At 36.5% G+C, this 12,999-nt stretch overlaps 1 protein-coding gene across 5 annotated transcripts in view; it reads right to left on the bottom strand.

Moving 5' to 3' along the window:
• Positions 1–12,999, bottom strand: part of LOC106090181 (serine/threonine-protein kinase N) — a 193,695-nt gene that overhangs the window by 115,037 nt on the left and 65,659 nt on the right. The window contains exon 1 of one of the 5 annotated variants that reach the window (XM_013256282.2): positions 2,150–2,369. The exons of the other annotated variants lie outside the window; for them this stretch is intronic. Coding sequence (XP_013111736.2) covers positions 2,150–2,218 — 69 coding nt within the window. The 5' untranslated portion in view covers positions 2,219–2,369. Of the gene's footprint in view, positions 1–2,149; positions 2,370–12,999 lie in introns of those variants that run through there. 5 annotated transcript variants of the gene reach the window in all.

Here is a 12,999-nt window from a genome sequence, read left to right on the forward strand (position 1 = left end):
TTATTTTTTGATATCGGAAGGGGGGCGGACCCTCCCCCTTACTCCAAGAGCACTACCCACAAAAAAAAGTGTACCGATCGGGACAATATGGGATTTAAATGAAAGGTATTCAAGAGTAGATTACGAATTTCATAATAAAAGTTGGGTCCAAGTACCTGTGGGGCCGCCCCAGCCCCAAAACCCTTTAAAAATAGGTTTATTTGACGATCATGACAATATGGGACTCAAATGAAAGGTATTCGGGAGAAGATTACGAATATGGTATGGAATTAGGAAATGGTTTTATAAGTTATTGATAACGGAAGGGGGCGGACTGTCCCAAAAACACCACCCAAAATTAAAAGTGGACCGATAAGGACAATATGGGTATCAAATGAAAAGTATGCGGGAATAGATTACGAATCTGGCATACAAACTCATGTCGAAGTATAGGGCGTGAAAAGTATGCGGGAATAGATTACGAATATGGCATACAAACTCATGTCAAGTATAGGGCGTCACCCCACCCCCACAAAAACGTCCAAAATGGGCATATTTGCCAATCACGAACATAGGGGATTAGATTTGTTTGTTACCTATAGACTGAAAAACGGCAGAATCGATTTTCTCGAAATTTTCGCATATTCTGTAGGTTGTTCTGGAAGGAAACATAGGCTATATAATTTTTCGATATCGAAAGGGGGAAGGACCCTCCCCCTTAGCCAAAAATCAAAAGTGGACCGATCGGAACAATATAGGTATCAAATGAAAGGTATTGGAGAGTACAATACGAATATGGTATTAAAATTTGAGTCAAAGTACCCATTGGGCCGCCCCAACCTCAAAACTTCCTTAAACAGACATATTGGACATTCATTTCAATATGGAGCTCAAATGAAAGGTATTCAGGAGTAGATTTCGAATGTGGCTTACAAAATCAGATCGAAGTAAAGGGGGTCATGCCAACCCTTTAAAAACGCCATTAGACCCATTATGACTATAGGATATTTGGCTGAACCGATTTTCTTAAAATTTTCATAGATTGTGTACGTTTGTCTGGAAGGAAACATAGGCTATATAATTTTTAGATATCGGGTGGAGGCGGATCCTCCCCCTTACCCCAAAAAATGCCACCCATATCCGGAAGTTGTCCGATGGGCATAATAAGGATATCAAATGTAAGGTATTGGAGAGCAGAAAATGAATATGGTATTAAAATTTGGCTTCAAGTACCCAGCGGGGCCCCTCCCAACCCTAAATCTCTTCTAAACAGATAAAGTCGAAATTCATGTCAATATGGGACTCAAATGAAAAGTATTAGGCAGTAGATTACAAATATGGCATAACACATTATGGTCCATGTAAAGGGAGGATGCCCACCCCCAAAATACCCCCAAATGGGCATTGTAGCCGGCCATGGCTATATGGGACTCAAATGAAAGGTATTAGGGAGTAGATAACGAATATGGCATTAAAATTTGCCTTCAAGTCTAGGTGGCGCTTTTCCTCCTAAAGATAAGTCAAATGGTTTATTTGACCCATTATGACAATATGGGACTCAAATGAAAGGTATTCGGGAGTAGAAAACGAATTTGATATCCAATTTTGGAGCCAAATGTTTTGGCGTACGCCCTAAAGCACCCCCTAAAATGAACTTCATTTCCGTTGGGAATAAAGAACGATTTTGATATCTAATTTCAGTGCAAAGTGCCGGTGGCCGCCCCAACCCCAAAATACCCTCCAAACGGTTCATATTTACCGGCCAAGGCAATATGGGTCTCAAATTAAAGGGATTTGGAAATGCAGCACAAATTTAAAATCCATATTTGAGTCGAAATGTCTGAGGTGCCATCCCTCCCCTAATGAGAACATTACCTTACTAAGGAAGTACATTACCATCAGGAACCGAGAGGGGGCAAATTCTCACACATCAATGAGTGCTTTCCGATTCAAGTATAAACTCAATGATAAGGGACAAAGGTTGTAAAGGTATAAAAAGTCAATTCAATAAACAACTGCCTCAGAATTATTATCCAAATAGGGTCCCATTTAAATTTCCCAATAAATTTTTTTTGTTGGTTTATATATTTTTGAAATTTTCTTACATTTAAGTTAAAATTTTCTTACATATAATAATTTTTAATTAAGTTAAAATATTTACAATACATACATGTATATATCCCTTAATGCGCGTTCGTAAATCCTTCAGGAAGACCATATTTATAGCCAGAGAAGTCATAATAATGGCGAAGATGATGATAAAAAGGGAAAGCACAACGACCACATTGTTTTGCGTCAATGAAAAATATTTTTTTTTTATTACAAAAAAATATATTTTTCCAGTTTTTTTACAACTTTTTATGATTTAAGCATTTCACAATTTTTTTTTAACTTTTTTTTTTAAATATACATTCCTTTTTATTTCAGGACAAAATTAAATTTTTTTCTATATAAAAAAAAAAACAAAATATAAATACACACACTCCCATTTACGTATAGGGACCACAAATGCTTTATATATTAACTCAATTATTTGGACAGAATGACAAAAATTATAAATTATACTCGTATACCACAAGACCGAACGAGCAGGAACGGAGAACGGAGGCGAAACCGAGACACAAAAAAAAAACGCTAACAAATACAACGCAATTCCTCCAATGGCGTTGACAAATTTATTTTTGTACTTTCTTTGCTGGCGCAAAAGAAAAATTTTTTGGGAGATTTTCGCAAATTTTCTTAAATGGGGATAGCGAGCGTATGCCCGGATAAATTTATTGATACGTAATTTCCATTTAAGCAGCTAACATCTTAAATGTTGCAAATTGTTTTGTAGGCACTGGTGGTTGGTTTTTTTGTTGCAGTCTTAGCACATAAGGCAGAGTGGATGTGGTTGCCCATAAAAAAAAAAAACAAAAATTCTGACGACAACAATGCTGATGATGATGTGCAAGATAATGATGAGTAAGACAAGAAAGGCAAACAAACCTGCAAAGAAAAATGAAACATTGTGTTATTAGTTTAAATGTTAATGACAAAAAAAACGGGTATATACACTGAGAAAAAAGATATATACTGATTTTGGTAATAAAATTCAATGATTTGCAAGCGTTGCTCGTTAGTAAGTCTATTCATGATGAAATGTCAAAGCATACTGAGCATCTTTCTCTTTGACACCATGTCTGAAATCCCACGTGATCTGTCAAATACTAATGCATGAAAATCCTAACCTCAAAAAAATCACCCTTTATTTAATAGATTTAAACAAGTGAAAGCGTGCTAAGTTCGGCCGGGCCGAATCTTATATACCCTCCACCATGGATCGCATTTCTCGAGTGCTTTCCCGGCACCTCTTCTTAGGAAAAAAAAAGTATAAAAGAAAAGATTTGCTCTGCTATTAGAGTGATATCAAGATATGGTGCGGTTTGGACCGCAATTAAATTTTATATGGAGACCTATGTAATATGTCAGCCAATTCGAATAAGAATTGCGGCCTTTGGGTGCTCAAGAAGTAAAATAAAGAGATCGATTTATATGGGAGCTGTATCGGGCTATAGACCGTCATGAGAGAATCCGTCGTACAAATTTTCAGGCAAATCGGATAATAATTGCGCACTCTAGAGGCTCAAGAAGTCAAGACCCAAGATCGGTTTATATGGCAGCTATATCAGATTATGAACGGATTTGAACCTAATTTGACACATTTGTTGAAAGTAAGAATAAAATAAGTAATGCAAAATTTCAGCCCAATCGGATAGGAATTGAGCCCTCTAGAACCTCAAGAAGTCAAGTCCCCAGATCTGTTTATATAACAGCTATATCAGGTTATTGTCCGATTTGAACCATACTTGGCACAAAATGGTTGGATATCGTAACAAAATACTTCGTGCAAAATTTCATTCCAATCGGATAAGAATTGCGCCCTCTAGAGGCTCAAGAAGTCAAGACCCAAAATCGGTTTATATGACAGCTATATCAGGTTATGCACCGATTTGAACAATACTTGGCACAATTGTGGGATATCATAACAAAATACTTCGTGCAAAATTTCATTCAAATCGGATAAGAACTACGCTCTCTAGTGGCTCAAGAAGTCAAGATTCAAGATCGGTTTATATGGCAGCTATATCAGGTTATGGACCAATTAAAACCATACTTGGCACATTTGTTGGATATCATAACAAAACACGTCGTGTAAAATTTCATTCCAATCGGATAAGAATTGCGCCCTCTAGAGGCTCAAGAAGTCAAGATCAAAGATCGGTTTATATGGCAGGTTATGACATTCACCGACTGTGCCAACTACGGCCCAAATCGGTAAAGAACCTGATATAGCTCCCATATAAACCGATCTCCCGATTTGACTTCTTGAGCCCCTGGAAGCCTTAATTTTTTTTTTCGATTTGGCTGAAATTTTGCACATAGTGTTCTGTTATTACATTCAACAACTGTGCCAAGTACGGTCTAAATCGGTCTATAATCTCATATACCTCTCATATAAACCGATCTCCCGATTTGACTTCTCGAGCCCCTGGAAGCCTTAATTTTTGTCCGATTTGGCTGAAATTTTGCACATAGTGTTCTGTTATGACTGATAACAATTGTCCCAAGTACGGTCTAAATCGGTCTATAATCTCATATACCTTCCATATAAACCGATCTCCCGATTTGACTTCTTGAGCCCCTGGAAGCCTTAATTTTTGTCCGATTTGGCTAAAATTTTACACATAGTGTTATGTTATGACTGATAACAATTGTGCCAAGTTCTGTCCAAATCGGTCAAGAACCTGATATAGCTCCCATATAAACCGATCTCCCGATTAGACTTCTCGAGCCCCTAGAAGCCGCGATTTTTGTCCGTTTTGGCTGAAATTTTGCACATGGTCTTCTGTTATAGCTGCCAACAACTATGTCAAGTTCGGTCCAAATCGGTCTATAACCTAATATAGCTCCCATATAAACCGTTCTCCCGATTTGACTACTTGAGCCCTTACAAGCCGCGAATTTTTAGTTTTAATTTGTATACCCTACACCGCGACTGTGGTACAGGGTATAATACTGAGTGCATTTGTTTGTAACACCCAGAAGGAGAGAGATTGACCCATTGATAAGCATACTGATCGACTCAGAATCACTTTCTGACGCGATTTATCTATGTCCGTCTGTCTCTCCATATTAATTTGTGTAAAAAGTACAGGTCGGAGGCCACCGTAGCGCAGAGGTTAGTATGTCCGCCTACGGCGCTGAACGCCTGGGTTCGAATCCAGGCGAGACCATCAGCAAAGAAGTTTCAGTGGTGGTTTTCCCCTCCTAATGCTGGCAACATTTGGGAGGTACTATGCCATGTAAAATTTATCTCCAAAGAGGTTTCGCATATTGATATGTGAGAAGTTTGCCCCTGTTCCTTAGTGGAACGTTTATGGGCAAAATTTGCAATTTACAAAGTACAGGTCGCAGTTGTCATCCGTTCGTCTTCAAATTTGGTATGGGTATGTTTTTTGGCCTAGAGACGTAGCCTATTGAAATTGGAAAAAATCGGTTCCATATATATGTTCGTCCGATTTTGAGAAATAATCCAATAAAATGACCATTTATTAACCGATTCTCTCGAAATTTGGCAGAAAGGATTTCTTCTGGACTCTCGACATTAAAGGTGAATTTCATGGAAATCGGTTCAGATTTAGACATAACTGCCATATATGTATATCACCCGATTTTAACTTCTAAAGTCGCAGCAAGAGCATTTATTGACCAATCTTGCCAAAATCTTGCACAACGCTTTCCTCGATGACTACCACAATATCTGAGATGTTTGCTCCAAATCGGTTCAGATTTTGATAAAGCTTCCATATATATGTTCGTCCGATTTGCAGTAATAATGCAATAAAATGGTCATTTGTTAACCGATTCTGTAGAAATTTGGCAGGAGGGATTTTCTTATGACTTCCGACATTACTGGTGAATTTCATGGAAATCGGTTGAGATTTAGATATAGCTCTCATGTATATATATCCCCCATTTTAACTTCTGGAGTCACAACAAGCCAATCTTGCAAAAATTTTGCACAACGCTTTCCTCGACAACTAGCACAATAACTGAGAAGTTTGCTCGAAATCGAAATCGATTCAGATTTAGGTATAGCTCCCATATAAAGGGTGATTTTTTTGAGGTTAGGATTTTCATGCATTAGTATTTGACAGATCTCGTGGGATTTCAGACATGGTGTCAAAGAGAAAGATGCTCAGTATGCTTTGACATTTCATCATGAATAGACTTACTAACGAGCAACGCTTGCAAATCATTGAATTTTATTACCAAAATCAGTGTTCGGTTCGAAATGTGTTCAAATTTTGACAAATTTTGTTCAGCGATGAGGCTCATTTCTGGTTGAATGGCTACGTAAATAAGCAAAATTGCCGCATTTGGAGTGAAGAGCAACCAGAAGCCGTTCAAGAACTGCCCATGCATCCCGAAAAATGCACTGTTTGGTGTGGTTTGTACGCTGGTGGAATCATTGGACCGTATTTTTTCAAAGATGCTGTTGGACGCAACGTTACGGTGAATGAACACATTTCGAACCGAACACTGATTTTGGTAATAAAATTCAATGATTTGCAAGCGTTGCTCGTTAGTAAGTCTATTCATGATGAAATGTCAAAGCATACTGAGCATCTTTCTCTTTGACACCATGTCTGAAATCCCACGTGATCTGTCAAATACTAATGCATGAAAATCCTAACCTCAAAAAAATCACCCTTTATATGTTCGTCAGATTTTGGGTAATTTGCTTTAATGTTGTCATTTGTCAACCGTAGTTATAACAGTTTGAACATAAGACATCCACCGAGGTCCATTAAAATTGATTCAGAATTGGATATAGCTCCCACATTTTACATATAGCGAAGATGTAGGGTATTATGCAGACGACACCGTCCGAATTTTGCCCTTCCTAATTGTTTTTTTTTTTTTAATTTTTTCTTAGTTTTATCTTTTTATTTTTTGTTTTTTTTTTTATTATAAATTTTTTAATTTTTTGATTTTTTATTTTTTGTTTCTTTTATTTTTGTTATTTTTTTTTAGTTTTTTTTTTTATTTTGTTCTTTTTTTTTGATTTTTTAGATCGATCTATGAATCCACGAAGCCGTCAACCAAACCCATTCTCTCCATAAGGTTCGAGTCATCTGTATTACCAAAGTATGCTGTATCCTTGGTGTTCGCGTTTCACACAGGACATTAATCATCATCTGAAACTTGCTTTCTTCACCTCGTTTACCAGGTTGCGATTGCGAGGACTACCTCATACTCAAGCTGTATGTCTAAAGGCCGGAATTCCAGAACCGTCTCCAGCGATCTATTTGATTTCACTATCATAGCTCCACTAATGTCAATGATGTATGTAAAGATAAAACCCTAAGCCTCCTTTTCCCTCTTAATAGTGGCCACATACAGCAGAGTTAAGAAAATATTACCCAACTTGTGCCTTCCTGAGGTGTAGTTTCTCACTACCATGAAACTCGCAACTTATCCATCTATTGCTTTGAATGACCTTATCTGTGAGAGCCCTGTCCACCTGACATTAATGCCCCCTTCTCAATATCAATGCACACTGCTAATGTGTATATCTTCCCATTCCTATTATTTAGTAATTTTTTTCAGTGTACCTGCTAGTACTAGTACTTGGTACTTACGCACGCATCCACTGTGGAAGTAATTAGTTAATAAAAATTATGAAAAAAACCCAAGTTTCATATGAAAGCTAATTAACAAAACGAAAGTCATTTGTTATGAACAACAAGTGGACGATACTTGAGAGGAAACTCATAAATGCGAAACGATGTCTTCATGTGGAGGCCATCACAACAAAAACTATCATGTAGTAGCAAATGTGTCATGATATATGGTTTACGATATATTTTATAGTTTTTTTTGTTTTTGCAAAACTGAAATAAAAAATTAAATAAAACAAATATTCACATAGTAAAACATCACAATTGTCATTTTGTTAAGACACCTCTGGGGGGGAAATAAATTAATTAGGTTCACATCTGAAGTAGGTCAGGGAAAAATTAAAAAAAAAAAAGAAAAAATGGCAATAAAAAATATGTTTTTATGAGAAAACAATAAAATATTTAATATATATAAAAAAAAATTATAAATAAAAATATGGTCTCGAAAATTTTTAGTAGGCAAGTGTCTAATATGTTAGAAAACTCAAACTTTTATATAAAAATATCGAAATATTGAATTTAAATATGAATTTGCCATTTGAATCATTTCTATTAAAACATTTCATTCATTTGTTTTAAAATTTCTATTTCCAATTGAAATGAATTTTCTTAAAAAACACTTTGTCTCCATAGCCCCCATCATACAAAGGGACACTTTTCCCTGGCAAAAGAAAAACTTTCTAATTGGCCAACCATTGGTAATTCCTTTATACAAAATCACCAAACAATTTCAAAGAAACTCCGAATTCCCTTTGAAGACATTCACATTTTTATAACTCAATAAATCTTTTGGCACTTAAAAACTGACCATGTCAAGAAAGAAAAAAAAAAAAACCTCCAAATAGCCCCAATAGGGGGGAGAGCAGAAAAAAAAAACCCAAGTGTTAACATTTTGTAACGCTTCCATTGTCCAAGAGACTTAAAAGTTGAACAAAACAGTTCATAAATTGGCCATGATTGTTTGAAGCTGAAACTAAAAAAAAAAAAAAAAATCCCCATTGAAACATTGGAGATTAGTCTCATAAACTGAGGCATTGCTTCTTCGTTGATAGATATTAATGGGGAGCCCCACAAAAGTGTCAATTGTTCCAAAACCCAGGGAGATGGGCCATTGCATTTCGATATGCAGTAATTAAAATTTCCCAGGTGTTTTTTTTTTCATTTCTCAAAAATGATTGCAACAATAACAACCATAATGAAGAGATGATCAAGTCAGAGCTAACGATAAAGACACATAACACAGATGTACTAAATTTTGTAGTAAACCCACCACCACCGAGTAGCTCACCCCATGGCTGAGAGAAGACAATAGATTTTCTCACAGATACGAGTGTGTGTGCAATACTCTAACAAAAGGCCCTTTAATGTTATCATTAATTACTTAAGATGTTACAACAATGTAACCAGCAGAGAATGTTGCAGTAATGATGTAGAAATACACTCAGAAAAATAAAAAAAAAAATTAAATAAAAAAATTTAAATAAATAAACAAAAATTTAAATAAGTAAATAAAAAAAAATTAATATTGGGTTGACTAAAAAGTAATTGCGGATTTTTTAAAAGAAAGTAAATGCACTTTTAATAAAACGTAAGATGAACTTTAATCAAATATATAATTGCCATTTTGTACGATAACCTTTTGCCATCTTCCAGGCAAATTTAGTATTCCACGCTCATAGAACTTCTGGCCTTTATCTGCAAAAAACTGAACCAAGTGCGATAACCAATCGAAATAAATGGTAGTCTGATGGTGCAAGGTCAGGGCTATATGGTGGATGCATCAAAAGTTCCCAGCCAAGCTCCCTCAATTTTTGGCGAGTGACCAAAGATGTGTGCGGTCTAGCGTTGTCCTGGTGGAATATGACACCTTTACGATTGACCAATCCTGGTCGCTTCTCCTTGATGGATGTATTCAATTTGTCCAATTGTTGACAGTAAACATCCGAATTAATCGTTTGGTTCCTTGGAAGCAGCTCAAAATATACCACACCCTTCCAATCCCACCAAACAGACAGCATAACCTTCTTTTGGTGGATATCAGCCTTTGAAGTGGTTTGAGCTGGTTCACCATGCTTGGACCATGCTCGTTTTCGACTAACGTTGTTGTAAACAATCCATTTTTCATCTCCAGTTATGACTTTTTATGTGATAATGAACGGTTGATTTTGGTATATTTAACTTGTCTCCTATCTCACGCTCAGTTACATGACGATCCAATTCGATTAATGCTTTGATTTCGTCATCATCAACTTCATTTGGCCGACCTGAACGTGGCTCATCTTTAAGTGAAAAATCTCCAGAACGGAATTTGCGAAACCAATTTTGACACTGTCTTCCTTTTAAGGCTTTATCACCATACACATCTCGTAACTTTTTAGCAACCTGCCATGTAAAACTTCTCTCCAAAGAGATGTCGCACTGCGGCACTCCATTCGGACTCGGCTATAAAAGGGAGGCCCCTTATCATTGAGCTTAAACTTGAATCGGACTGAACTCATTGATATGTGAGAAGTTTGCCCCTGTTCCTTTGTGGAATGTTCTTGGACAAAATTTACATTTTTGCATTGCATTTTGCAACCCGAAGCCTTTCGTGTCGACGACATGCAATCCTGTGGAACAGTGATCATTAGGACGGCGAAAATCCTATGGGGGTATCCAGATCGTGAGAAGACGAGGCTATTACTGAAAGGATGCCAGAAGGAGGTCAGTATAGCTATCGGTCTCATAACGGGACACATAGGACTACGAGCTCACTTAGGTAAAATCGGTGCGGCAAGTGATAGCATGTGTAGGGCATGCGGGGAAGATGATGATACATTGGAGCATTTCCTTCATCATTGCCCGGCTTACGCGTCTAACAGATACCGGCACTTAGGTGGGGACACTATACTAGACATGAACCAACTAAGCAGAGTGGCATGGAAAACAATTAAGGATTTTGTAAATAGCACGGGATTCCTAACTTAGATTTTCTTTATCGAGTTTAATTTTATTTTGTATTTAGAGCGCACAACAAGCCAACTACGGGCTTAGGTGTATATCCATAGTGCCATGGGGCGGATTAATATCTACACCCTCTTTTCAACCTAACCTTATAATTTCTACAGATATTACATCAATGACAAATGTTTTTGATTACAAAATAAAATTTTTAACCAGATTTTCCAAATTATTTTTAATTTAGCTCAAATTCTTTAAAATAATAAAATTTGCTCAAATTCTTTAAAATGATAAAATTTTGACAAAATTTTTATAAATTTTCAAAATTTTTTAAATTTTCAAAATTTTTTAAATTTTCAAAATTTATAAAAATCAATTTTTTTCCGAGTGTATTTCTCTTAAAAAAAAAAAAACAAATATTTCCATAAATTTATACTCATTCAATGAGATTGCATAAAAACATGGTCTAAGCACATATCAACTACAAAAACATGGATAATGACAAGAAATAACTGCTCAAGAATTTGTCCAATCGACGAGGGGTGGGGCTCTGAAGGGGCACTTAGTATCACAATAGGCTAACAACAACAAAAAATATAATTTCAAACTTAATGGGCTCTGAGAGAGCTCTCATTGCAATGTTTCGAGGAAAACAATGACAATAGATGCAACAACAACAACAAGAACAACACAAACAACTACAACTACAAAACGACATCGTCATCATAAGAAGACGGCAGCATCGTTCGTTGTCATCTAAGGTGATTTTCCTCTACTTGTACATCTGCTATTTACCGCCAGGGTGCAATATCTGGTGTCGGCTAAAGGCATGCCAAATACTTTTATGATGATGGGAATTTAGTCGTTTGCACCAACCATATTTCCATTGTAGTCGGGTGGTCTGGTTTATTTTTTCCGACTTTCTTGGCTTGCCTTTGGGCCAAAGGCAACATGCAATAAGCCTTGGGCTTTTTTTCTCGTCCTAGCCAACAAACAGGTGCTGCTACTGAGAATCAATCTTCAGGTGAAGATAACAGAGACAAGACGACATTAGACTGGCGGCTGTGGGGAGAAACACGTTTCGGTTGTATGCCATGCCACACGAATTGTTTGTTGCTGTAGCCGTAGCTGTCGCTATTGCTCTCCTACTTCCCCTAAGTGATGTTGCATTTTTTTGCCTTTGGCTAAGTTGGTATTGTTGGCTTTTGAACAAGGGGGAACTTTGAAGTTTGAAATTCCATTGCTTTCTTACATCTTCCTCATAAAACTTCCGTTTTTTTTTATTAACCGCTCACTCGCTTGCCTTTATTGTCTCACGAAACAAATCGCAGTTATGACCATAAACACTTTCTTTTTCCTATGACTTTTGTTTTGATGTTTCTTTGCCTTTTTGGACGTTTTCCATTTCTTTTGGCCTTTGTGAGGCAAAGTTTAATTGATTTTCTTTTTCCATTTCATTTGAAGCTTTAGTTTTTAATACAGCGAAATGGTATAGTTGTGCTTTTTTTTGTTATTAATTTCTTTTTAAATTTCTCTGACTAGTATTGTAAGCCACGGAGAAGGTGCATAGGTTAACTTGTCTGTGTAGCACGTAGAATATCTGGATTTGAATTTTAATAAGAAAAACTTGATAAAATATTTTTAAAGAGAAATTTTGCAAAATGTCCTTTTTTTTTGTGCAAATTTATTACAATTTTAAATTTAAAGTAAAATTCAAATTTTTAAAAATTTTAACTTTATAGACAATTTTTTTATAAAAATTTTTGGTTCTTATCTTATTTTTATACCCTCTACCGTAGGATGGAGGGTATAACATTCCGTTTGTAAAACCTCGAAATATGCGTCCAAGACCACATAAAGTATATAAATTCTCGTTCGTCATTACATTTTAAGTCGATCTAGCCATGTCCGTCCGTCTATCAAAAGCACGCTAATTTTCGATGGAGTAAAGCTAGACGCTTGAAATTTTGCACAAATATTTCTTATTTGCGTAGGTCGGTTGGTATTGTAAATGGGCCAAATCGGTACATGTTTTGATACGGCTGCCATATAAACCGATCTCGGGTCTTGACTTTTAGAGCTTCCAGAGGGCGCAATTCTAACCCAATTTGGCTCTGCCAAGTATGGTCTAAATCGGCTGATAACCTGATATAGCTGTAAACCGATCTTGGGTCTTGACTTCTAGAGCTTATTGGAGAGGGCACAATTCTTATACAATTTGGCTGAAATTCTGCATGAAGTGTTCTAGTATGACTCCTAACAACTGTTCCAAGTATGGTCTAAATTAGTCCATAACCTGATATAGCCGCCATATCAACCGGGCTCCCGATTAGACTTCTTGAGCCTATAGAGG

This window comes from Stomoxys calcitrans, chromosome 5, assembly GCF_963082655.1.
Source record: "Stomoxys calcitrans chromosome 5, idStoCalc2.1, whole genome shotgun sequence".
Classification (NCBI taxonomy): Eukaryota; Metazoa; Arthropoda; class Insecta; order Diptera; family Muscidae; genus Stomoxys; species Stomoxys calcitrans.